The sequence below is a fragment of the Podarcis vaucheri genome, assembly GCF_965113315.1.
Source record: "Podarcis vaucheri genome assembly, chromosome: 8".
NCBI lineage: Eukaryota > Metazoa > Chordata > Lepidosauria > Squamata > Lacertidae > Podarcis > Podarcis vaucheri.
The window spans coordinates 62,007,514-62,033,114 of record NC_138766.1 but is presented as its reverse complement, the minus strand read 5'-3'; the positions used below and the strand labels follow the sequence as shown (position 1 = coordinate 62,033,114).

Here is a 25,601-nt window from a genome sequence, read left to right as displayed (position 1 = left end):
GGACAATTCTATTAACTGCAGTGGGGTCTTTGTGTAAGGTATTCTACAGAACATCAAGGAAGTAAAGTCTGTGGTAGGTAATGTAAGCTATACAAGCATTAGGCAAAAATAGGCATACTTAGAATGTTTTATATACATACAAGATGTGGTCTACATAATAAGAGCAATGGTGCAATGATGAATTGTTAATTCTAGAAAGAAAGAGAAAAGGCCAATGGACCAATTTTCTGAGGAATGAACTATCTTCCAATTCTGAGTTGGTGCTTTTTGTCCATAAAATAAAATATTTTGCATAAAATAAAGTATGATAAAATATGATAAACTTTCTCATCCAAAACAGTATGATAAATATTGGAAGGCTTGTAGCAAGCTACTGTATGTTAATATGCAACTAAATCATACTCAGAGGAGACCCATTGAAATCAATGAACTATTCTAGCAGGTCTACTCTGAGAGTTATTTTGCTGGATATCAACCATAAGATTTCCCCCTCTGTTTGTTACATTGGTTGTTTCTTGATAGTTTTCAGTTAACTTAAAATAATTAGGCCTTGTCTTCTGAAGACATTTCTCATATTATTTTTGCCCTCCATACTTGAACTATTTAAGATGCACAATTGCCTGATTCAGTAACTGAGTGCCTCACACACTTCGTGCTTTCCTGATGCTGCAGGAAAAGCCTTTTTCTGAGTTTTCCTCCATTTGTTACATTTCAAAGATCAGTACAAGACACAAAAAATATTTCAAACACATATCTAAAATTTAATCTTTAAGACAAAGCTTGAGTCTTAGCCTGCTGTTCCATTCTCTCCACAGCATTCTTCAAGCATTCTTCATCTTTGAAGAAGTACACCCACAGTTTTCTTTCCATCTGTTGTAATTTATCATTCTCCAAAACCTTCTTCTTAGCCTTTATATCAGCAAGAAGATCCACAATAAGAAGATTCAGTTTATTCAACAGAAATTCCTGCTGGTGAAACTGCTCAGCCAGTTCCTAAATATGGGGACAAATACAATAACAACAAGATCAGTTTATGTGTACTCTAAATACAGGTTGAAGTAGAAAAACACCACACTATCTTCTTGCAAATTTCAGCAGCTACTAGCCATACATTTTTAAAGTTTGCTCCTTTAAAAAGCCCAAATTTATGACCTAGATTAGGGATCTATGAATTTTGGCTCAGCTGTCACCAAGCTTTTAGTTGTGGTTGCCATAAACCCTTTCCTTCTGAGCCCCTTAAGCTCATGTAGAGAACTCACAGGGGTCAGTTCTTGCAGGTTCCAATTAGTTTTCAAAAAGAGAAAAACTGTGCAGGACTTCAGATGTTTTTGTCTTCTCAGAAGGCATCAACTCCTACAAAAAAATCAGCTTCTGGCTAGCTAGGTGGTCAGAGCCAAAAGGCACATCCTGTGGTACCTATCAAAACATGGACAAGATGGGAAAGCTTGATGATATGAGAAGTTCCATTGCTGGATGTAGTCAGAGAAAGGATCCCGCAAGGTTTGGAGCACAGACAGCACCTCTCTCCTGTGGTGGCTGAGTAGTTTGGAAATTAAGAGAGGAGGTGGAAGGTGCTGGCCAGCTATCCTGCACTCCCTATTCCTACAGCCATGTGTCCAGTTCTAGTATAGGGAGAGAGTATAATAATAATAATAATAAATAAATAATAATAAATTTTATTTATATCCCGCCCTCCCCAGCCAAAGCCGGGCTCAGGGCGGCTAACAACAATCAAATAATCAAACAATCAAATAATCTAACATTCTAAAACATTTCATTATAACAATTACTTAAAATCAAATTAATGGCAACCGTTAAGCAAAGTTCTGTGCAGGTTGCCAGAGGAGGGAGTCAGGCTGGGCCCTGACCAAAGGCCTGGTGGAACAACTCTGTCTTGCAGGCCTTGCAGAAAGATGTCAGGTCCCGCAGGGCCCTAGTCTCTTGTGACAGAGCGTTCCACCAGATTGGAGCCGCAGCCGAGAAGGCCCTGGCTCTAGTTGAGGCCAGCCTAACCTCTCTGAGGCCTGGGACCTTCAGGATGTTTTTATTTGCAGACTGTAGGTTCCTCTGCGGGGCATACCAGGAGAGGCGGTCCCGTGGGTACGAGGGTCCTAGGCCGTATAGGGCTTTAAAGGTTAAAACCAGCACCTTAAACCTGATCCTGTACTCCACCGGGAGCCAGTGCAGTTGGTATAGTACCGGATGAATGTGATCTCGCAGCGAAGACCCCATAAGGAGTATATACCAGAGCTCACTACCCTGAGTCTCAGCTGTTGGCAGTGAATATGGTCAAGCAGCAGAAAGGGCAGACCTGGGCTAGACTGTTCAGAACTTCAGGAGGATTCACTTCTGTCTACCTTGTTTGTGGAGGCCCACTGCAAATAGCATGCAGATTTCTCGGTGTTCAATGTGAAAATGATAAAACGATAAGTATTATCAAGCACACTATACAACAATCAGAACTGATCCTAATCCAGCTACTCACCAGGTTACTAAGACAGACCCTTTCTCCTCCACAGTACATAGAATTGCGAAGTGAGCCTAGATCAGCATCCATCTTTGACAGAAGAATTTGTTCTTGGCTAGATACTGCTAATTGATCAACCACTGACATTGTGTCTAGATGTAATTTTTCAGCCATCTGCTCAAGGCCTTCATATGTTCTGAACAACTGCTTTGAATTACTTCCTTCCAGAAGTTGACACAGCCTTGAAAACAAGAAATAGGATTTGCTGATGTACAAGGAATCTTCCAAAAGCAGCCCGAATACATGATAAAGGGGGATCAATGCAATTATTTCAGTAAAACTCATTTGTAGAAACTGATTGTTCATTTAAGTATGGCAGCACAACAGTAGCTTTTGTTTTCTCTCTGTAACTCTGTAAAGGAGTTGCAGAAAATAACAAAATTATGAGACCATAGTTGGTCCAATTAATTCTCTCATATACAGCCCATTACACAGGAAATAATTGTTGCAAGTTTGGCTATACTAGAGTTGCACACATTCTTAATTCATATGAGAAACCACATAAGTTATCCCAACCCCAAAATAGGTTAAATCCAATGATTTAAATAGGTTTCTGCATGATGATTCTGTATAGGTTCAGTTAGCATGACTTCCTAATTTGATAATCAGCTTAAATACAAGTATCCAGGCTTAAAACCTCAATTTTGTTCATAAATGCTTAAGCTTGGGAGAAGGCATGCCTCCATACATCAGAAGCAGCTGAAAACATTCTAAGGCCAGGAACATTTATGTGTATAAAGAATTAAGATCATCAGCAAAGGCCAGCCCAATACATTCAAATCACTATGCTGGCTCAGAGTGGTTATCTTTTTGAAAAACCCACTGATTTCAATGGAACTTACTTCCACATTTAGGATTAGTTAGTTTTCCACAATAGACTTCAATTAATACATTCATAATTCTATCAATAATCAACTGCTTACCTCTGTGCAGTAGTATCTTTTGAATCAATAGTGTTTCTTGGTATTTTATGATGGCTTATTGATGGCTCTGACATTGTTTCTAGTACCTGCACCAAAGTATTACTGCTCTGTTTCAGATCTTGTACTATATTTTCCAGGAGACGGCTATTATCCCTAAGTTTTCTCAACTCAATTTCATAAGCCAACTGAAGAAGTTCAAAGGATGCCTTCTGTTTGATCAACTGATTACAAATTTGATCTTGTCTTGATATGTAGTAGTCCTGTCGAGCAATCTGTAAATCAAAGTCACCCCTCACCACAGGCATATTCAATAGCTCTGCATCCTCCTTTACTAGCAAAGGTAGAGTTTCATTGTTTATTTGAGCCAAGTGCTTTTTGAGTTTTGAAATGTCGCTGTTCAGGCTAGAAATTCTGGTTTCAACATTTTCTTTTCCAGGAGTCTGCAAACAAACAAACAAACAGATCCTGTAAACCATACACTTCTACTGTCTCACTTCTGTCACTAACAAGTTCCAAATTCAGATACTGAGCTTCTTTAATAAAGGAAGAAAATTTTTTAATAAATAAAAAATTCAAAATGTTACTTTAGGAATTAGACAGATACACAAACAGAATACTTCTCTAGAAAATAATACTAATAAGGCTCAATACCTCAATAATTTTATAGCTATCAACAATATACCTGTAATGCCATTTTAGTTACAGTCTCATTAATTAAAAACTGATTAAAGAGATATACAAAATCCAATTTAAGTTGCTTTTTTAAAAAATAGCCTGGTGGTTAAAATTAAAATAGAATTTTTAAAAACTTAAAACTGATTCAACTTCACATTGACTGGGTAAAGTCCAATTGCCATGGCACTCACACACCAACCTCTGCTCATACAACAGAACTTCTCCTTTCTTTCCAGGGAACAGGAGCAATGGCTTTGTTGGCTACACCCCATACTCTTTATACAGTATCTGTACAGTGACAAAGAGTCTGGTTGTAAAATAATAATCATCTTCAATACATACCTTCTTTAAAGAACAAATATTATCCTCTGCCCACTGGAGACCCGATTTCATGCTTAGATTCTTAGCTTCTTGCTGAATCAGCTGATGCCGAGCACAAACATAAGCCATCTTCAACCTGGTTAGCTCTTGCCTATCCTCACATACATCATTGCTCTCATCAGAAGTAAAAGAATTCCGTATATCTACAAGCTGGAAATTGTCTTCATTAGAACTTTCAACCAACTCAGATATACCTTGGAAAAATTGTTTTTTTGTATACAAAGTAAGGGCTGCTGTGCTTTGCTCTTCTTGACACAAGTATTTATCTAAGGCAAGTTGGGCTAAAAGGACAGGAGCAGGGTCCAATTCTTGTTGTCTGGATGCAACAGCAAAGAAAGAGGTCAACTTTCCAATTTTTTGAGTAAGAGACTGCAGCTCATTGTTTATCTTTGTATTCATGGCATTGAGAATTCCCTGTGCCTCTTTCAGGGTTTTAGGTTTTTCCTCTCCTGTGTCTTTCAGCTTCAGGCACAGAAGGTTATTGGCTGAGGCCACTGATTGAAGCTTGTTCCGACGATGGCTTTTTAGGTGTTTCCTTTTTTGAAGGGTCTGAAGCTCATCCTCTAATATTTTAAGGTTTTCTTCTTTGTCTTCATCACAACTGTTGGTTTTAAGTTCAAGAGACTTACATGTCTTCAGCGCTTCATCTAGAGCATCCTCTTCTAATAGTGGGTTTGCGGATTTAAGGAGCAGATTAAATGACTGCAGCTCTTCTTCAGATAAGGTATGACTCTCATTCAATGTCGTACAAAACCATTCTAGAAATGACTTATCTTCCAGTGTTTCAAACAGCCAGTCAAAGTCTTCTCCATTAAGAGAATCTGCCTTTGGATAGCCAATCCTCTTTAGAGTTTCAACAAATTTGGGACCGCAGTCCATGATTTCAAAATCAGTCTTCAACCTTGGATATTTGTAGATGCTTGTCAATAGGCTTCAAAAATATCTGTAGCAAACGAAAGTATAGAGTGATAAACAGAAAATATACTTTTAAGTAAAGTTCTGCAAAAAAAAAAGACAAACAGAACATACAAAAAATACAGTAAACTATACATGTTTTTCACTTGCTAGATAGAATATATATACCGTAATTTTGCTTGTTTATTACAAACTAGCCAACCCATAGTTGCCTGTCAACACTATGCAGAAAAACACTGTAGCAATTGCTTAATGATAATCTCAACTGTCTTGTAGAGCTGGCAGTAAAAAATGCTGCTTTGCTGCATTAGCTTCCAGGCTAAGACAGAAAGAAGGCCCAGTTGAGCCCACTGCCATCACACAATAGCAGCAGTCTGGACAATATTCAGCAGATCCTGCATGCTCAGCCGCTCCATGCCCCAAATCACCCTGCTTTGGGGGGGGGGGTCTGCTGGTTACCACCAGCAGGAATGCTGCCAGAGAAAAGTTGATGGAATGCTGTCCATCTCCTGTTTGGGTGAATGCACTGGGACGTTCCTCACTCAGAGGTAAATCCAGCAGAGTAGAAGAAGTTCCTACTAAGGAAGTTACAGAGACATCACCTTGCCAACAAAGATCCATATAGTTAAAACTATGGTTTTCCCAGTAGTAATGTATGGAAGTGAGAGCTGGACCATAAAGAAGGCTGATCGCTGAAGAATTGATGCTTTTGAATTATGGTGTTGGAGGAGACTCTTGAGAGTCCCATGGACTGCAAGAAGATCAAACCTATCCATTCTTAAGGAAATCAGTCCTGAGTGCTCACTGGAAGGACAGATCCTGAAGCTGAGGCTCCAATACTTTGGTCACCTCATGAGAAGAGAAGACTCTCTGATGTTGGGAAAGATGGAGGGCACAAGAAGGGGACGACAGAGGATGAGATGGCTGGATACTGTTCTCGAAGCGACCAGCATGAGTTTGACTAAACTGCTGGAGGCAGTGGAAGACAGGAGTGCCTGGCATGCTCTGGTCCATGGGGTCACAAAGAGTCGGGCACAACTAAACGACTAAACAACAGCCGTATTAGACTTTTTCCTTTTTACCAACATATTTTATTGTGGCTGAAGCTTTTGTGTGTCAGACACCACCAGATCAAGTGTGGCATGGCCTAGTCAGCTCCTGGTGGCCTCAGAGGATTAACTTTTTCCAGATGTCAAATTCTCCAGAAGGTTGGCTCCTGTTTCAACAAAGGCAGAATACTTACCAGTTACATGTGTTTGACAGCACACCCCATCACATTCAATGGCGGATCTCAATTAGCACCACATCCATGCACATTTACTCCCAATGAAGTACAGTAAGCCCACAACTTACACTCTTTTAACTTGTACGTATTCAGCTTTACACACTTGGCTAAAAAATAAATTGTAAGAGGGCAGGCGTCCAGCAAAAAAGAAGAGAGAGACTTTGGCAATCCCACGCGCCATTGAACCCAATGTGATGTGACAGTACAAGACGTTGGCTTTAGGTGTGAACCCCAGAACATAGCCCCCACATTAGTGGTGGGCTTACTTTATGCAAAAGGAATGCAGCTCTGGACATGCTACTGCCACAACAGCGGTGCAGGCCTAGGCACGCGCACCTACTCGGAGGGAAGCCCCACTTTGTTCAACGGGGCTAACTCCAAAGTAAGTGCGCAGTGGGTTGCAGCCTAGCAACGCAATCCTGTGCATGACTGTCTCTCAGGGGGCTTGGCCTCTCAAGTGTGTCTAGGATTGCAGCTTTAACGATGAAACTCTGTACATACCCTCTCAAAAGTAACCCACCACTGTGTTCAATGGCAGCTTATGCGTGCACGGAACTACAGCCTAAATCTGTCTATCCTTTACGGGGCGGCGAGGCTCGTTTCCCTGTAGGGTTGCACCCAACTAAGTTACACGCGAAGCAGATCCACTGAAATCAATGAACCCAAGTTATCATGGATCAATGGATCTACTCTGCATTGAACTACCCTTTGTTTTTTGTTTTGCGCAAAAGAACCAAGACAGCTGGTGGCTCCTTCGCCCGCCAGCCCAACCCCCTCTGCTCGACTTACTTCCGAGTAAAACTTGCAGAAGATCGGCCTCCCGATAAAGGGATTCCAGCTGCCGCGACGGTTTAGCGGGCGCCACTGGAGGAGGATTCAAACCTCCACCTTCTCGCGGCGGCTGACATACTGCAAAGTCTCGCGAGAGCAGCTCAGCCCTTCCGGGTGGCGAAACCGCGCCTCACTCAGCCTGCCGCTTCTTCCGTTCCAGTTCCTGTATCTGTCTTTTACCTCCCATGGGATTCGACTGATGGTTGGGCCTCTTCGGCGCGGCGAATTGCCGCCACTCCGATGTGTGCGCATGTGCGGCTGGCTATTTCTAGTGAAGCAGCCTCTTGCGAACTACGTTTCCCAGCATGCCACGGGCACGCAGACGCGACGCGGCTGGGGTTTTCCCGGGCCACTATTCTACGAATTGCATAGACTGAAGGATGAGGAGCGCATGCCTTTTTCTGCAATAGCATAACATTAAAATCCCGTGACATGGGTATACTGGGCTCATCAATGTAAGACTGAAGCCGCCCCCTTGTCATTTGCGTAGATAGAAAGAACTTGCGCAACTAAGGAAATCCCGCAGGAGAAATTACCGGGAACTGTGGCCCCGTGATCCCAAGGATGCAAATATCACGTTTTTCCCCATTAAAGCGATGGGAGTTGTTTATATTGTTTATGCTTTATTTATAAACTTAAACACTATAGTGACACTCCCATTGCCTGGAAATGGGATGTTCCTTTTACTTGTCTGGCATTTCTCTTTTCCACCTGCAGCGCAAAAGTAAATAAAAAATTAAAAAATGCCTAGATCAGCTTTCATAAAGTTAGCCAGAACCTCCTGGAACCTTAAACTACAGATGCAAACCTTGGACTGCAACTCCCATCTTTCCTGATCATTGGGAGTTCAGCAACATATGGAGGGCTACAGATTGTTGTTGTTTAGTCGTGTCCAACTCTTTGTGACCCCAGATCACCCTGCCTCAAAGACTCAAAACCAATCTCTTTACGGTGCTGCCAACCTCTTTGTTATTGTTGAATCAGAGGGGAACTACAGGGGGCGCTACTTCAGCCTTTCTCTCCCCTCCCTCTCTCTATGGTTTTCCGTGCGCGTCCACTTCGGAGACCGGAAACCGGTGTCTGTGACCGAAAGGAAGTGGTTTGGGGCGGAGAGGGGGGGCGGTTGTCCCGGCTGGAACCGTGAGGGGCCTGAGAAGCTACTCGGCGAATATCTTTCGGGCGCTGGCAGGGCAGAGGTGAGCCGGGACGGGGGAGCGCCGGCGGGTGGGGCCGACCGGCAAACCCTTTCCTTCCCTTTCCGCGTGTTGTGACTGCCGTCGGGGACCCTTTTCCTCCCGTCCTGTTGACTTTGGGAAGAGGCCGGGTGAAAAGCAGATCCCGTTGCGACCGAGGCGCCGCTGAGCCTGAGGGAACCGAACGCGTTCGCCGGGCGGCGCTTTTCTGTCCGCTCTTAACTGCGCTGCGCCGTCCTCGCCTCACTTCGTCCTCCCCCTTTTCTCCACCCCGACTCGCCCCCCGAAAACTCTTCCGTTTGCCTCAGACTCTTCCCCCTGTCGCCGCCGCCGCTCCATATACGAAACAGACGGCCCACTTCTGTCGAAAGAGCCCAGGGGCACCTCAGTCCCATCGCCTTGAGGAGGAACCCAAAGCTACATCCACATCACAGTCTCCATGCGGCCTGCGCTTTTTTCATCCCACATGATCTCGCGTCTGGATTTTCCTCTCACTGTCGCGCTTCTTTTTCCTAATCAGTTAAAACCCGAGTGTACCCAGATTTCAGTGTTGCTTGGCTTCTAACCCTTCTTTTCCTAAAACCGCCGGGTAGGGGGATCTTCACGTCCCAAGTCTCGTAAAGCAGTCTGTCTGTGTATAGTTTAGGCATGGAGTGAGTGACCTGAAATCAGCCTTTATTTATGCAGTGAACCCCCCTGTTTTTCAGCCTCGGTTCCCAAGTGGCTCTTGCTGGTATTTTAAAACAGCTTATGACACAAAACAACCTGAATTAAAATTCAGAACTCGAGTTATTTCCACCCCCGCCTAGCAAAACAAAGCAGTTTTTTCTTGTTGCTTTAAAAATCGGTTAATGGAGGGACCAGGTGAATAGGTAGAGAAACAAGAGTTTCTTGACCAATGTGTAACCACTAGAAAGGACCAGTGTCTGATATCCAACTTTAGCGTTAAAGGTGGGGATATCAAGAGCCAGGCCCATGGCCTAGTAAATGAAAGGAGCTCACTTCAGGACTTTAACTGTTCTGGTTCAAAGCTCCTCTGATGTAGCACCTGGTGCGTGTATTCTAAAGGTCACAATATAAGTAAATCTTAATAATTTTCTTTCAGAAATTCGAGGACTTCCTCTTTTCATATGATTAATCTTAATGGTGTTTGTGTATGAGTGGACATAATTTTCATTGCATTGCCATAAAAATAATGAATCACATGTTTTAGGACACAATTAGCCAAATTCCAGTTCATTGTTTGTGGGTGAATTAATCAGCAATCAAAACAAAACTTCTTTCAGATGCGCTTGAGAATACATTGAGTTAAAATTATTAATTTTTGTACCAGGTAGTGGGGACAGTTTTTACAGGCAACATACATATAGGAGCAGTCCTATACACAAGAAACTGGTGCATGGTAAACCCAGCTTAAATTAAACCTGCATAAATTACACCAGATCCAATATTCATTCAGAAACGGCTACTGCTGGCTGAGCTGGCCTAAGCTTGACAGAGGGAGAATAAGCCTTTAAAATATTGCTTGAGGTAAAGTTCCCATTTTGCTAGTTTAACTTACAATGGGTTGCCAGGTCACATGACTAAGCCCAAATCTTCCCTCTCTGGTCCTCCCCCCACCACACTCCTGGAATACCCCATTCTCAGGGCTTATGCTATTTTAAGATCCTCAAGGGAAGCTCAGTTGCTGGGTTCCAGCTGGGAAGTGGAAATATGCCAGTGTAGCTCTGAATGATCCAAGGGTGGGGGAGTTAAGGTGGCATAGCCTTACTGTCCTAACAACCTCCAGGGTCAGTCGGAGATCTGCCTGATCATAATGCCACTCATCCCTGCAGATCTTGCTATGGGATAGGATTGTTCCCATAATCTTCAGTGGCCCAAATATTATTTTCAGTTACAAATTTGATCAAATTGCAGTTCTTATTTAGTTTGTTTCTAAATTTCATTTCAGTTGATATTTATTATAGCATGTAGACAGAATATTAATCAGTGTGCTTGTATGCTAATTATGCAAAGAGACCTTCATATGCTTCCCCGCCCCATGATAAATTCAGGAAAGCTACTCTTAGAAAATCTGCTGCCTAAGTGTTAAATAGCTGTTGGTATCCAGCAACCTTTTGAATAACTACAATATAAAGCTTGTACCAGCAGATCTGCTTGCAGTGCATTTGTTGGGTGGGGAATTGGTAGGCTGAAAACAAGAATGTTAGCAGATACACAGTGTGGGAAAGTAGCAGATAACAGATTCTTATATCTGGAAAACTATGCAAAAAGCTTGGTGGATGTTATGCTACTTACAACATACAGATGGTTTATATTCTAAAGGTCAAAACTCCTCTTTCTGTTGTCTTTTATCACTGTCAACAAAATTAAAGAAGGCATTGTCTTATATCTTTGATGCTCTTCCATAAAATAGTAGGCAGAACAATTAAATATCTTTTTAGAAATGTAGTGATGGGACCTTTTATAGAGTTGTGATAAATCATGAGACACACCTAATCCTTTATAATGTAGACAGGAAACAAAAGGGGCTTCTCATAAGTTTTTGGAATGACATGATATAGCAACCATTAATTACATCATCCATGAAAACTTGCAGGCTTGTGCGGGTTGTAAATAACCTTCCCTCTTCTGCTGTGTTATTTCTTCCCCAGCACTTGCATAAGTTGTCAGATATTATTCCTTTGCAATAATGGAAAGTTTTTTTTGTTTTTTCAAAACATGGGTGTAACCAAGTATGGTGTTGATCACTGGTGGGAGTGAAATGTGCAGTAGCCATTATGTTAGCTAAGAACTCCATTGAGACTGGGAAGAGACATTATAGGAGTGGCATGACTAGGCAGGAAAGTGGCCAAGACCCAAAGTTTCATTAATGTAGAAGGGTAGGTCATTCAGTTTTAAGTGTTTTTTTATGGTGGTGTGTTCTCCCTTTGGCTGATTTGTGATATGAGATGGTAGTGAAACAGTTTTGTGTGTTTGTGTTGCATTTTTCTTCCCTGCACCCCCAATGCTGGGGGATCATCCATATTTTTTTTGGGGGGGGAGGGGAAGTTCCACTGTGTGAGCCAAAGTCCACTTGTGCAACAGTGAATTTTGTTGTTTTGATTAACTTGTATTCTTAAATAGTGAAGGAAGTGACTATAAAGGTGATTCCAGTCCCTATCTGTGCCCATTGTGATTGTCCCTTCTTTCATTGTTTCTTCCCTTGCACCCTGAAAGAGTGCTTACTGGCTTATAGGAAGTATAACTTGTCTCAATGAAATAATGTTTATTGCTACTTCTCAGCAAAAATAAACCCCAAAGCACCTAAATAATATAATTTAATAAACCATTCAAAATGAAAACACATTTTACTGTTTGTGTGTGTGTTTGTTTGTTTGTTTGTTTGTTATAGTACTAAAGTTGTATTATGAAAAAGTCCATCTGTCTATAGAAGCTAGGTAGAATAAAAGGCATCCACCTACCTACAAAAGCAAAGGATAAATCAGTCCTGTTGGACAATAGGAAACTTTTAATTACATATCATATGTGGAAGTTTTCAGTGTTTAATGTTGTATTATGTTTTTACTATTTTTGCTGGGAGCCTCCCAGAGTGACTGGGGAAACCCAATCAGATGGGTAGCATATACATATACATGCACACACATCATCATCATCATCATCATCATCATCATCATTATTATATTTGGAACTGGATCTCCCCAATGAACTTAAAGGAGTGGTTATTTCTGGGAGGGCCAGTGCCTTGAAAATTGACCTTGAGACTATATTGAGGACCAATATTTTCAGTTGAGCCTGGCAACTTGTATCCAGTGAAGACCCTTATATGCTATCTTGGCTTTCCGTGGCCAACATCTGGGTAGCCTTATTCTGGGCCACTGGAAATTTCCTAATTCTTTTCAAGCAAAGCTCCACATAAATCATATCACAGTAATCTAGTCTTGAAGTTAAAAAGGTATGTATGAATAATTCAGATAACTTACCTCTTTTGGGGTGAGAATCTGGTTCAAGCAGGACCTGAGGAAAAAGTAGTTCCAATAAGCCAAAAAAAAATACTTTGGTAGAAAGCCATTAGGCAGGTATTCAGACAGTGCCCCAAAGTTAACCTATCTAATTGGATCTGAGATCTGAATTGGAGTCTTGTGGCCAAAAAACACCCAGATGAGATTATGAGGTTATTCCTGGAAATTGTCATGGGATTGGTTAGTCAATAAGAAGTTTTGGGTGACCTTGATCTCATACTGGTTGGTACTGATTAATGAAAACACTGGTCTACATGTGATGTGGTAATGTGGCACAGTAAACATAGCTGAGTCATGTTTTTATTTAACTTTAATATCAGCTATAGAAAGGACTGCCGTTTATGACCTTTTACATTGCCACCAATCCACATATTTTGCTTTTCGCAATGAACTTAAATGTATATGTACTTTTCTGTTTGTTTTCAGATATTATTGCAAAGGCTCTAGGGGCAAAGAACCAACCATCTGATAAGAAGAGATGGGTAAGTGTACTGTGAGAAATATCTTTGGCAACAACCTTTGCTTTGTAAGCATATCATAAATGCCTAGTTTTATTTTCTCCATGTTTTGGTAAAATGTTTAATGACATCTTGAAAGCAACGATACAGGATAGCTCAGTTGGTAGATGAGACTCTTAATCTCAGTGTTGTGGGTTCAAGACCCACATTGAGCAAGGAGATTCCTGCATTGCAGGAGGTTGGACTAGATAACCCTTGTGGTCCCTTCAAACTCTACAATTCTGTAATTACTTGTGGTGCTTTTGTACATAACTCTTTTTTCTGGAATACCTCTTAGCACAGATCAGACCGAGATCTGCTTAGTGTTTGCAAAGTGGCTGCCTTATGTCCCTACAAACCAAGCCCAGAAAGTTCTAGAGTATACTTGATAACTGGCTGGAATGAATGGGGCATATGGGGGCAAGGGAAGAAACAGAACAAGGCTGCAATCCTATAATCCCTTGGAATAAATGACATTGCACTCATTAGAACTTAATTATAAGTAGACCTGCCCTGCATTGTGCTGTAAAGCTTATTTCTACTTGTTTAATGCATGAAATTGTATATGTATTTAATGCCTAGCTTCTATCAAGGAAGAGTTCCAAATGACATGTACTATACCAAAGAACAAAAGCCATTTGGTCGAAATAATGCACCAGCCACCTGCAACTGTTTTCTGTTAGTTTCTATCAACAATGCTGAGATGAAGGAAATATTTCCCTTGTTTCTAGGTGAAGTTGCTAATCTTGCATTTTTATATTGATATAATAGGAAGTTAACAGAGTTTAAACATCAATGAGAAAACACTTCAGTAGATTCAAGGATTTCTGATTAGTAGATCAGCACCCATCCAATGTGAAAAGGTGCTGAGCAACTAAGGAGATAAAAGCTAGAAGAAGAGCCCTGCTGGATCAGAAGAAAGACATAGTTAGTCTAGCATCCTGTTTCCCACTGTGACTAGCCAGATGTCTGTGGCAGTGGTAGGTAGCCTCTGGTCAGCCACATCCTTATCTAGTCAACTAGGCCTGTTCCAGCAGATCCCACTCACTTCCTAGTCATCCCATGCCATTTTATGGAGCTTGAACATAAGGCCTTAATTGCAGACAGAGCTGTCTCTTATGTCCAATCTCAGTGCTAAGATTGGAGATAAGCCCTCTGCCTGCTCTTTCAGAGTAAAAGGCAGCATTTCCATTAACCCCAGCACCAAAGTGGGAGTGGAGAGAAATATTCCCTTCTACTTTTATCTCTGAGCTTAGCACCATGGTGTTTAGTGCCAAGATCAGGTGATTAAACCCCTCTGCCGGCTCTTTAGAGTTCTTCCAGCGCTGGAGTGAAGAAGCCTGGAAATGCTGAAAATGTATTTATGTGTGCCTGCATGTCTGGTGTATGAATGTGTTTGTCTGCATGTATCTATGTGTGGGAAAGAAAGGAAGAGTGCTGTGTACATGCATGACTGTTGCATATGTGTTTCTGATAATGGAAGAATAGAAGTACAGTGGTACCCCGCAAGACGGAAAACTCGCAAGACGAAAGGGTTTTCTGTTTTGGAGGCGCTTCGCAAGACGAATTTCCCTATGGGCTTGCTTCGCAAGACGAAAGCCCATAGGGAAATCTCCGGGGACCTGTTTTAAATTGCTGGCGGTCGGGAGCAAAGACTTTCGCCCACAGCCGGCCTTCAGAAGAGGTCCTGGACCTCTTCTGAAGGCCGGCGGGGGGCAAAAGTCTTTGCTCCCCCCCGCCTGCCTTCCCGGGACAGCGGAGACTTCTCCGCTGCCCCGGGCGATCTTAAAATGCTGGCGGGCGGGAGCGAAGCGTTCGCTGCCGACCCCCAGCATTTTAAAATCTCCCCGGGACAGCAGAGAAGTCTCCGCTGCCCCAGGCGATCTTAAAATGCTGGCGGGTGGGAGCGAAGCGTTTGCTCCCGCCCACCCGCATTTTAAAATCTCCCCGGGACAGCAGAGAAGCAGCCCCCTGCGACCCTCTCCCGGCTGGAGAGGTGACGTGCGCCTATGGCAGGAGCCTCCATAGGCGCGCGTCACCTCTCCAGCTGGGAGAGCGCGCGCGGGGCTAAAGCAGCCCCCTGCGACCCTCTCCCGGCTGGAGAGGTGACGCGCGCCTATGGCAGGAGCCTCCATAGGCGCGGGTCACCTCTCCAGCTGGGAGAGGGCGCGCGGGGCTAAAGCAGCCCCCTGCGACCCTCCCCCGGCTGGAGAGGTGACGCGCGCCTATGGCAGGAGCCTCGATAGGCGCGCGTCACCTCTCCAGCTGGGAGAGCGCACGCGGGGCTAAAGCAGCCCCCTGCGACCCTCTCCCGGCTGGAGAGGTGACGCACGCCTATGGCAGGAGCCTCCATAGGCGCGGGTCACCTCTCCAGCTGGGAGAGGGCGCGCGGGGCTAAAGCAGCCCCCTGCGACCCTCCCCCGGCTGGAGAGGTGACGCGCGCCTATGGCAGGAGCCCGCCAGCATTTTAAAATCTCCCCGGGACAGCAGAGACTTCTCTGCTGTCCCAGGGAGATTTTAAAATGCTGGGGGTCGGCAGCGAAGCGTTCGCTCCCGACCCCCAGCATTTTAAATTCTCCCCGGGACAGCAGAGACTTTGCTCCCGCCCGCCAGCATTTTAAAATCGCCCCGGGACAGCAGGGGCTTTTAAAATGCTGGCGGTCGGCAGCAAAGCCCTCCTGTCCCCGGAGCTTGCGGGGCGGGCGGTGGGAAGAAGGGCTTTTCTTCCCACCACCAGCCTTCAGAACAGCCTTCTGAAGGCTGGGGGTGGGAAGAAAAGCCCTTGCCCCCCCCCAGCCTTCAGAAGAGGTCGGGGGACAGACTGTCCCCGGACCTGGTCTGAAGGCGGTTTCCCTAGGAACGCATTAATTGATTTTCAATGCATTCCTATGGGAAACCGTGCTTCGCAAGACGAAAAACTCGCAAGAAGAAAAAACTTGCGGAACGAATTAATTTCGTCTTGCGAGGCACCACTGTACATGCATTTTTCTTTTGAGTGTTTATTTTTTCCACATTGCCAACTCAGACCCCAGCAGTGTAATATGAAGTTAGGATTTTTTGCCCCAAAGTCTTTCACTTTACACCTAGTTGCAGTGAATAACATTGACGGGGGAAAGGCCATAGTATTGAGTACTAATTGATCACTCAGCTGTGAGTACTAATTATCCAGGCATGTCCTCAATTTCTTTGCATTCAGAAGGTATTAGATTCAATCCCTGGTATCTCCAGGTAGGACTGGGAAAGCCTGTTGTCTGAAATAATAGAGAGCTGCTGCCAGTATGTGTCGATACCGAGCTAGACGGACCACTGGTCTTGCTTGGTATATTGTAGCTTCCTGTATTTCTTCCATCCACTTCACTGATCACTCCTAATTCCAGGTCATTCATGAACAAGTTAAGTATCCCAACATAGATCCTCGCAGACATGTCTTGCATCATTGTGAGAACTGTCTGTGAATTCCAACTCATTGCTTCCTGTTCTTTAACCAGGTGCTGATTTCACAAGAAGATCTTTCCTCTTATCTCACTACTACTAAGTTTGCTCAGGAGTCTTTGGTCAAAAAGTTATTGGAGCACTTTGACTGTGTTGGTGTTTCTAGTGTTCTTGCATTTCTTAATTTACTGTTCTTAATTTAACATATAATTAAACATTAAAATGAAATTTAATATTTTCTCATTTATTTATTCCTACGCTTTCTAACATGCATTAATTGAAGTAGAATAATAATTGTGTATTATAGATGGAGAAGAGAAGACATATGGGGGCTGTGAAGGCCCTGATGCTATGTATGTGAAATTGATATCCTCGGATGGCCATGAGTTCATAGTTAAAAGGGAGCATGCACTCACATCAGGAACAATAAAAGCTATGTTGAGTGGTCCAGGTAGGTTCAATATAGCGTAGCTTACCCCAAAAAGGCATGCATTTGGATTTCATTGTGGTTTTCTGTTGCTTGTGATGTGGGCACTAGAATAAACCAAATTTTCAGCTACTTAATTAAAGAAGCTCACTTTTCTTCTTTTTATTTCTATGCCTGTCAAAGATAATGTGGCCAACAACTTCATGTACATGAAACAATAAACATATTTTGTAATCCAAGCCTTTATCTATACTGACCACTTGAAACACCCTTGCACACCACTGTGCTTGAGTACCAAAGGCTAGTATCTTTTCTCAGCTAAGATTTGTGTTTGTTTTCCTTATATAATTCCTCTTTGCTTCTTTAAGTGGGTGATAAACCCAAGAGGTCTATAATAGTTTGATCAATGACATATTTTGTAGAAAGAACAATAGACTCTGAATACTTCATTCGTTCTTGTTATTATGAATAGCAATTATTTATATAACAATGCACATGGTACTTTGCAGAGAATGAGAGGCATGAACCTTCTAGATATCAGTGAAAGGGGAAATGATAGGAAATCTCAACTTTTCATTAAAAAATAGACATAGTGGCTAACAATAAAATCCAGTTCATAATAATAGATAAGCTGCAACCCAAAAAAACATTGCCTCCTAAATTAGGCTTAATTACAGTTGTATATGGGGACCAGTAAATTGTGCCAAAGTCTTCACAGAGAAAGTGAAGGAAGTATGAAAGAAACATGAGAGGTAGCATCATGGAGATGTTTTGGGAAACTGTTCCAGACATAAGATAAGGTGAAATCATTTGACGGAATATGTCACAGGCAGGGGTGTGTTGAGATATAACAGTAGAGACATACATATTAAAACCATACTTATTGTCAAATTTTAGAACTATTTTTTAAGTACTTATATGATGGCTTCCTTAAATTAACTGGCATATATGAATATATTATGTCACCTTTTAAATTTGGTCTGGACTTATAATATGAAGTTCTAAGATGAAAAGCCAAAATAGATTAACATTTGCAATGCTCAATCCATGTCTTTTTCTATAAGCCCTGTGGTTTGAGAAAACTGTTGGTCCACAGGCGAAACTTGACTTGCCAGGGGTTCAAATTTGCTCTGTGAGGGTGTTTTCCCCAAACAGGTTTAGCTTAGCATTTTATCCAAACCCAGGCTTGTGGTTTGTCGCTTTTCAGAACAAACCTTGGCTAAAGCTCATGGTTTGTTTGTTTGTTTGTTTGTTTGTTTGAATGTAATGCTAAGCCAAACCATTGCTTAGCTCCAGATGGCATGGGGAGGAGTGAAGCAGCCAAAATTTATCCACTAAGTACCCTCATTCTCTCATTCTTGCTTAGCGTTATATCATCATCATTTTATTTGTATGCCACTTTTCCATAGTTAAAACCATGCTCAAGGTGGTTTACAACATAAAAAGATTTACATACAGTGGTACCTCGGGTTAAGTACTTAATTCGTTCTGGTGGTCCGTACTTAACCTGAAACTGTTCTTAACCTGAAGCACCACTTTAGCTAATGGGGCCTCCTGCTGCTGCTGCACCGCCGGAGCATGATTTCTGTTCTCATCCTAAAAGAAAGTTCTTAACCTGAAGCAATATTTCTGGGTTAGCAGAGTGTGTAACCTGAAGCGTATGTAACCCGAGGTACCACTGTAATCACAAACATAACAAAACTAGTTATAAATACAAAACTAATCATAAATAAATAAAAAACATCAAACAGTACAGAACCAAACTGAAGCAAGGTCACTGATGTGGAAATTAAATATCAATTCTCAAAATGGAATAAGTAGAATCCATGACAGCCAACCTTCTCCTTAACCAACTTACTGCTTTCTTTTGGCGTAGTCCTCTGATAATTTTTAGATTGTATGTAAACAATGGCCAGCCTCCAAAGAACTAATTTAAGTGTACTTAAGGGTTCTCATTCACCTGAAGTGTGTGACTAGTTCCTTTTTCTTTGAACAGCATTTATTTGTCATGTAGAAAACTCCTGTTAGAACTCCCCTGAGTTTCCAGAAGCTACTTTTTCTGTGACATGTTCATGTATGTGGGGTGGAGTTGGGTAAGAGGTTACCATTCAAGAAAAAAGAAGTCCAGAATCCGTTTGAGTGCCCAAAACTAACTGTCATTCTTTGTACTAGTGCTGAAAAGGGCACTGCCTGATTAACTTGTTTTTACAGCTTCTGTCATGTTCAAGATTTCACTCTGATCAGGCCACTAGTACCTTCTGACGTGAAAACTGTCATAAGAGTTGGTTTTGTAGGATAAATATTGTTAAAATATTCTTCTGAAGAAAATATTCATAAAATAAAAATATTGTTTCTTTAGCTGGTCAAAATTGAAGTAATTTTAAAGCATAAAGGAGATACAGCATTCTTAAAATGCTCAGGTTCAACTGGCAAATAACTCTACCAAATCATACACAACGTTTTGTTGAAATGTTTACTTGCAGAAAGATCTGTGTGCTCATTTGTCTTTTTTATGTACACAGGACAATTTGCCGAAAATGAAACAAATGAAGTGAATTTCAGAGAGATTCCTTCCCACGTCCTATCCAAAGTATGCATGTATTTCACCTATAAGGTTCGCTACACTAACAGCTCTACAGAGATTCCTGAATTTCCAATTGCACCTGAAATTGCACTGGAACTGCTGATGGCCGCAAACTTCTTAGATTGTTAAAGTAAATTATAATAAAAATGTAAACCTTTTTTTCTCCCAATATTTAATGCACGTATTTCAGTTAGTAACTTTTTCATATGGCATGTTCTGTATGTTTGGTTAAGAAGTGTAATGGTCACTGCAGAGGCTATTGCTCACAGTGATTTTGCATAGGAATCATTCGTGCTCTGATTTTGTTTTGCTGCTTACATAAGTAACAGACTTCTTACCAACTGACAAATAAACATGCTAATTTAGTGGACGACTTTGCCTTATCCTTTTTGGGATGACAGAACTCTATTTTTTATGCTCTTAACCCATTGAAATTAGAGAAGTGCTTTCTGAGAGCAGATCCCAGCTAAGACTCCAGTTCTGTATCAACTTAGAGTATGCCCCATTGTGTACAGTTGGACTTACTTCTGACCAGGTTGTGTTGCAGATTTTTTTTTAAGGTTTCTTTTTTGCTTTGTCTTTTATGTTATCTCAATTTTCAGTGTTCAATCATTATACAGTGGTACCTTTGGTTATGAACTTTATTTGTTCCGGAGGTCCGTTCTTAACCTGAAACCATTCTTAACCTGAGGTACCACTTTAGCTAATGAGGCCTCCTGCTGCCGCCATGTGACCGGCGCACAATTCTGTTCTCATCCTGTGGTAAAGTTCTTAACCCGAGGTACTACTTCCGGGTTAGCGGAGTCTGTAACCTGAAGTGTTTGTAACCCGAGGTGTTTGTAACCTGAGGTACCACTATATAGTTATGCTTGTAGCAGGTGTTAACTGTGATGTTCTTGTGTTTTCATTTTCCTTGATTTTTCCCCCCTAATGTTGGTAAGTATTATTACATTCATATAGTAGTCTGTTGTGGATTTTTTTCACTGTTGTAAGTCATGTTTACTCCCAGTATGTTTTTAAATGTACTTGCTGATGCTGTAAAAATGATGATTCACTACTGCAATGTCAAATGTGAAAAATGGAAACCTCTAATTCCATAACAGAAATTGTATTTCTTAATTAATTCAACTTAGGGTTCGACTAGATCCTCTGCAGCTACTTATTAGTAATTGTGGTTAATAATTAACCACAGCATTGGACAGCATAAATGCAAGTTTGTCTTAAATAGCAAGTTATATCCTCCTCTCTAGAAAAATGTTAGGTCAGTCGATTGATAGATGGAGCAAGTGCTCTTCGTCAGACAGTGCCTTTGTTCCGAAATACTGATACTTTCCAAAATATTTATTTATTTCAAAAGATAATATAATGGTTAAACACAGTCGTCTCTAAGTGGTTATACGAAACTCAATACAGTAGAAATAAAAATATGTTAAAACTATAGTATCAGAATGGAGGTTCAACCGGGAGGGGGCCTGTCTGACCTCAACTTAAAGTGAGTTCTACAAAAATGGCTCCAGTATGCTGAACGCACGGTTCCTTGTGAATACAAGCTGTGCATCTAAGCCATGAAGAACCATTCACAGTGACTCCCCCACAGTAATGAGGTATTTATGCAACCCATAACTTTGGAAGATTTTTTATATTTAACATTTGTTGCAGAAGAGAGAATCGGTTGCAAATACACATAGACACTGAAAACATTTGCTTCCCTGATGTGTGGATCCCATTAAATTAAATATAAATTAAAGCCCAGGGCTTCACAGATCTGTCTACAGATAAGGTCTATGTGTCAAATACTCATACTTGTTAGTTTTAATAGATGTACCAAAGTATAGTTGCTCTTATCTGCAAGACAAAAATATCAAAAGTTGCCCTTTCCAGCTTTTGTAGCTTAAGATCAAATGTTGCTGACAAAAGGTAATCTAGACTATGATTACTATCTAGAAGAAACCAAGTGAATGTAGATTTCATGAGAATTAGTGATTTTAATTTCTTATTGCTTACAGGTTAAATTGTGAAATTAATGTTATCATGAAACTTTTAAAGAGTGCATTAAGTGACTATTTTTATTAGTTCACCTGCCTTGGTTGCATGAGCAGTAAAATGATTTGTTGTAGATACTTGCCCCTGTGCAAATCTTGAATATTTTACTGATTTTATACTTTTGTTTCATATTGTATTAGCAAAATGCCTACCAAAATGGGTTGAGTTAGTGGGGAAGAAAAATACAGACCTCTGTTTCCTCCATCTCACCCCGGAGTTGTATTCCTAGTGGTAGCAGTCTTTGGGCACCACTTTAGAGTAAACACAAGTGAACAGAGAGACAGTGCTCTTTAGGTTGTCATTCAGTTTGTACTTTCATTTGCACTGAGCTCAGAGTTACTTTGAGCTGAGTATGGTAGGAATGGGGGAAGTTGTATTCTTCTTCCCCTTTTGGTTTGTTTGTGTAACAGGAGCAAGAATTTCCTCACCTGTCATTTCTTCTAGTCCGCAAGGACTGATTTCTTGAGACTATAGTGACTCTCTGGAATTGCTTTCCGCACCTTGGCTTAGAGTTGCCAACATAGGAGCATCTTATGCGTGGAGTGAATGGAAATTTAGAGACAACTGCCGCATCGTAATCTAATGTATGCACAATATGGCCTAGGATCGGTCCTGTATTGCCACAAAATCCCTAACTATCTTTTCTAAGCAGGGGTGGAAAAGAGACGGTCTTATTTCCTTCCCAGAAAGGCAGAGTGATGATTTTGTTCATATGCTGTATTCATTTTCCAGGTGGGCATGTTTATTGGAAGTTTAGCATGAACAAGAGACAATATTTCTACATTCTCTTTTTAATATGTATATGCTTTCTTGCCTGCGGTTTGATTTTTTAAAATCGTTTTGCTTCTCTTTCCTTCCTTACTAGATGAGTAGAAAACTATAAATTATTCAGGTGGAAAATATACCTTATGGAAGGAATTTAGCTTCTTTCAAAATATACTCTATTCCCAACAGCTCTTAAGTTGGCACGCTTTGGTGATGTGAGAACTAGCACAATTCCATTGAGGTCTACAGTCATTGTTAGTGAGATGTAGCCTCCTTGAACTGCAAACTACAGTTGCTATGCAACTGGCCCAACAAAGAGAGATGAATATATAATTTCCATAGGAGCAAGTAAGAGGTGAAACAGCTATGCTGTGAATTAGGTGGGATAAAATGATCCTGCTATTTGCATGAGCTATACAAATATCCATGTATTTATGAAAGTAGATTACATAACATGGTAGAATACATTTTATCTGATACAAACTAAGCCTACATGTGTTAGGAAGCTTATCCCACTCTAAAACCATTTAACTTAAAGAGTTGTTACTACATAGTGTACATCTGCACAATCTTAATCTCATACCCTTAAAATCCATGCATCCTTTCCTGAACTGCAATGGAGATAAATTTTCCATTCTTGTTTTTCTTTATGAAACGTGGTCTTCTACCTATGTTTCTGTTGAAACAAGCCCAGCATAGTGGCAGTCTTTGAGACTTACATTTAGCATGGCTAGTGCTAGATAAATTAAATGTACAGGTGAAGGGCAGGATACAAATTGAAACAAATAAATACATAATTGGCACTTTAATTAATTTCATTAACATTTAAGATGAAGTATGCTTCTGAACTTGTGACATAGCATTACCAACCTTTGATCACAGTAGCATCCTTGAAGACTAAGCTAAATAGACAAATTTTGTCTAGTGCTTATGGTCTGCTATCTACAACAGTCATAGGAACCTTATATTTCCAGTGTGGCCTTTGAAACTGAGTTATTTACTTAGAGTGCCGTAAAATCTTGAAGGCAAAGTTGAACGGACCATGTGAGTTGTACTTGAGGGCAGAAATCACACACACAAAAGTCCATAACTTTAGGACTATATACAAGTTGGATGTTGGATTTCCTTCTGTTGGTTCATTCTTTAATACACCATTAAACCATAGGGCTTGATCATGAAGTCCCTAAAATATTTCCACATAAAAAACCCTGAAGTCTTAATGAGTGCAACTGTTTAAGGACTTCTGCTACCACAGGTGATTGCAATTCCAGTAGTTCCTTGAAGTTCCAGATAGACCCAGGGTTGATTTTGCCCACCACAAAATCCATTAATGTATATGGTTATATCCCGACAGATGAAAGCACAAAGTTAATGGCTCCATGTAAACAAGTTAGTGCGTTGTAGCACACTGTAGCAAAAGAATCATGTGGTCTGAAACAGAATCCCTTGTGCTATTCTCTGGACATGGCCCTGTAGGTTGGAGTGACCCCACTATAACTCTCTTACCCCATACCCACCCCACAGATCTGGTCCAGAAGGATACGATAGTCATATGACAAGCTGTGGAAATATTCAGAAACTCTTCATACAGGAAATCCATCAGGACAACCAAAGCTAGTCCCTTCCCAAGACTACCTGAACCCAGACTGAAATGGGTCCAGCTAATTCTTACTTTCCAGTAACTCCTGCAATCCATCCGCCAATACTCTGCCACCATGCCCAAGAAGTGGGTATTTGCAGCTGGATTCTAATTGTAAACCAAAGACTTCAGGGTGGGGTTCTTCAAAAGTGGATACACTGCCACCTGTTTAAGTGCAACAGGGTTAAGAACACAGCCATTGTATCCTGAACCCACCTGGTCAATCCACCAGACTGATTTCCCCCAGTCAGGATCAAGTGAGCAAGAAGATGATTGCATCATTGCAATGGTCCTGTTCACATCAACAGACTGCATAAACTGAAACTGATCCCAGAAAGTATGGTAAGACTACATTGGGCACCTCAACTGGGATTGCAACTACAGCGTCCAAGGAGCTGTGGGGATGAATGGCTTAAGTGCTGTGCACACGGCTCAGTGCATTCTATTGAGTGTTTCAGATGGCCAACCACCACTTCTGAAATGACCAGCCAGCAGAACACCCAAAACAGCACTGCTGAGGACACAGTGGAGGCTGTCAAGTAGTTCTTCACCACTGTCTGACAGGCAGAATTCTGTAGTGTTTCGTCAGCTTCAGAGAGAGTTTTCCACCACCTGTTCTCCAGCCTGCATTACTATTCATGGCTCCTCGGCAAATCAAAGCATAGTGCAGGTTCTGCAGCACCAAAGAGGACTCTCTTCAGCTTGCCATCCCACAGTGACACCAATGCTTCAACAGGTTCACAGTGCTCTGGAAAATCTCCCATAGCATTCAGGAATCTACCAGATTCCATTAGTCTCCAGAGGTGGACCATCAAAATCAGTACCCAACTCTGGTAGAGTAGGAACGCTGGCAAAAGTCCAAACATCACCAGGAAGTGGTCTCCATGTCCAGATGATCCCTCTGTTCACTAGGAACAAAGAGTAACTAGACACAGCTGTGTGTGTTGGGCCAAAGGCAATCTGAGACAATCCTGTGGTTTTCATGATGGCCATGAAATCCCTTGCCAGCCCTGAGGTGTCCTTGGTATAGATATTGAAATCACCAAGGAACATGATCCTGGGTTCCTTCAAGACTACACTGAAGACTATCTCAGCCAGCTCAGTTTAGTGAGGCTGCTTGGGGCAGTTAAACAACAGTATCCCCATCCTGTCTCCATGACTCCATGCAGGCACTCACCTCCAGCTCCCAAGTGGTGAGATTTCCTAGTGCAGAAGAGTGATTTTGTGAACGATGTCAATGCCTCCCCCTCTCCTTGTCTGGATTAGTGTTGCACAGAATACCCAGATGAGTAGAGTTGCGTCAGGTCAGGGCTGCCTAGCTCTCCCATCCAGCTCTCAGCTGTGTAGGTTGCCCTCTTCATCCACAATAAGAACTGGGGCAAAGTTCTTAACCTGAGGTACTACCAGGTTAGCGGAGTCTGTAACCCAAAGTGTTTGTAACCCAAGGTACCACTGTATATCC

At 41.8% G+C, this 25,601-nt stretch overlaps 2 protein-coding genes across 4 annotated transcripts; one reads left to right on the top strand and one right to left on the bottom strand.

Annotated features, from left to right (window-relative positions):
- Positions 1–739: 739 nt before the first annotated feature.
- On the bottom strand, positions 740–13,100 carry HAUS3 (HAUS augmin like complex subunit 3). Of its 3 annotated transcripts, none has more exons than XM_082233841.1 (5): positions 12,714–13,100; positions 4,468–5,449; positions 3,451–3,890; positions 2,486–2,708; positions 740–993 (listed from the first exon to the last, which is right to left on the bottom strand). In XM_082233841.1, the coding sequence occupies exons 2-5, from the start codon at positions 5,383–5,385 to the stop codon at positions 769–771; spliced, it is 1,806 nt and encodes a 601-aa protein (XP_082089967.1). In that variant the 5' UTR covers positions 5,386–5,449; positions 12,714–13,100; the 3' UTR covers positions 740–768. The 3 variants fall into 3 exon arrangements, with proteins under 3 accessions (XP_082089967.1, XP_082089966.1, XP_082089968.1); XM_082233840.1 differs by lacking the exon at positions 12,714–13,100 and adding an exon at positions 7,496–8,118; XM_082233842.1 differs by lacking the exon at positions 12,714–13,100 and adding an exon at positions 6,665–6,771.
- On the top strand, positions 8,575–20,062 carry ELOC (elongin C). The gene is made up of 4 exons (XM_082234082.1): positions 8,575–8,733; positions 13,179–13,234; positions 16,989–17,132; positions 19,631–20,062. Exons 2-4 carry the CDS (start codon positions 13,231–13,233, stop codon positions 19,819–19,821), a joined length of 339 nt encoding a protein of 112 aa, XP_082090208.1. The 5' UTR covers positions 8,575–8,733; positions 13,179–13,230; the 3' UTR covers positions 19,822–20,062.
- Positions 20,063–25,601: the final 5,539 nt, after the last annotated feature.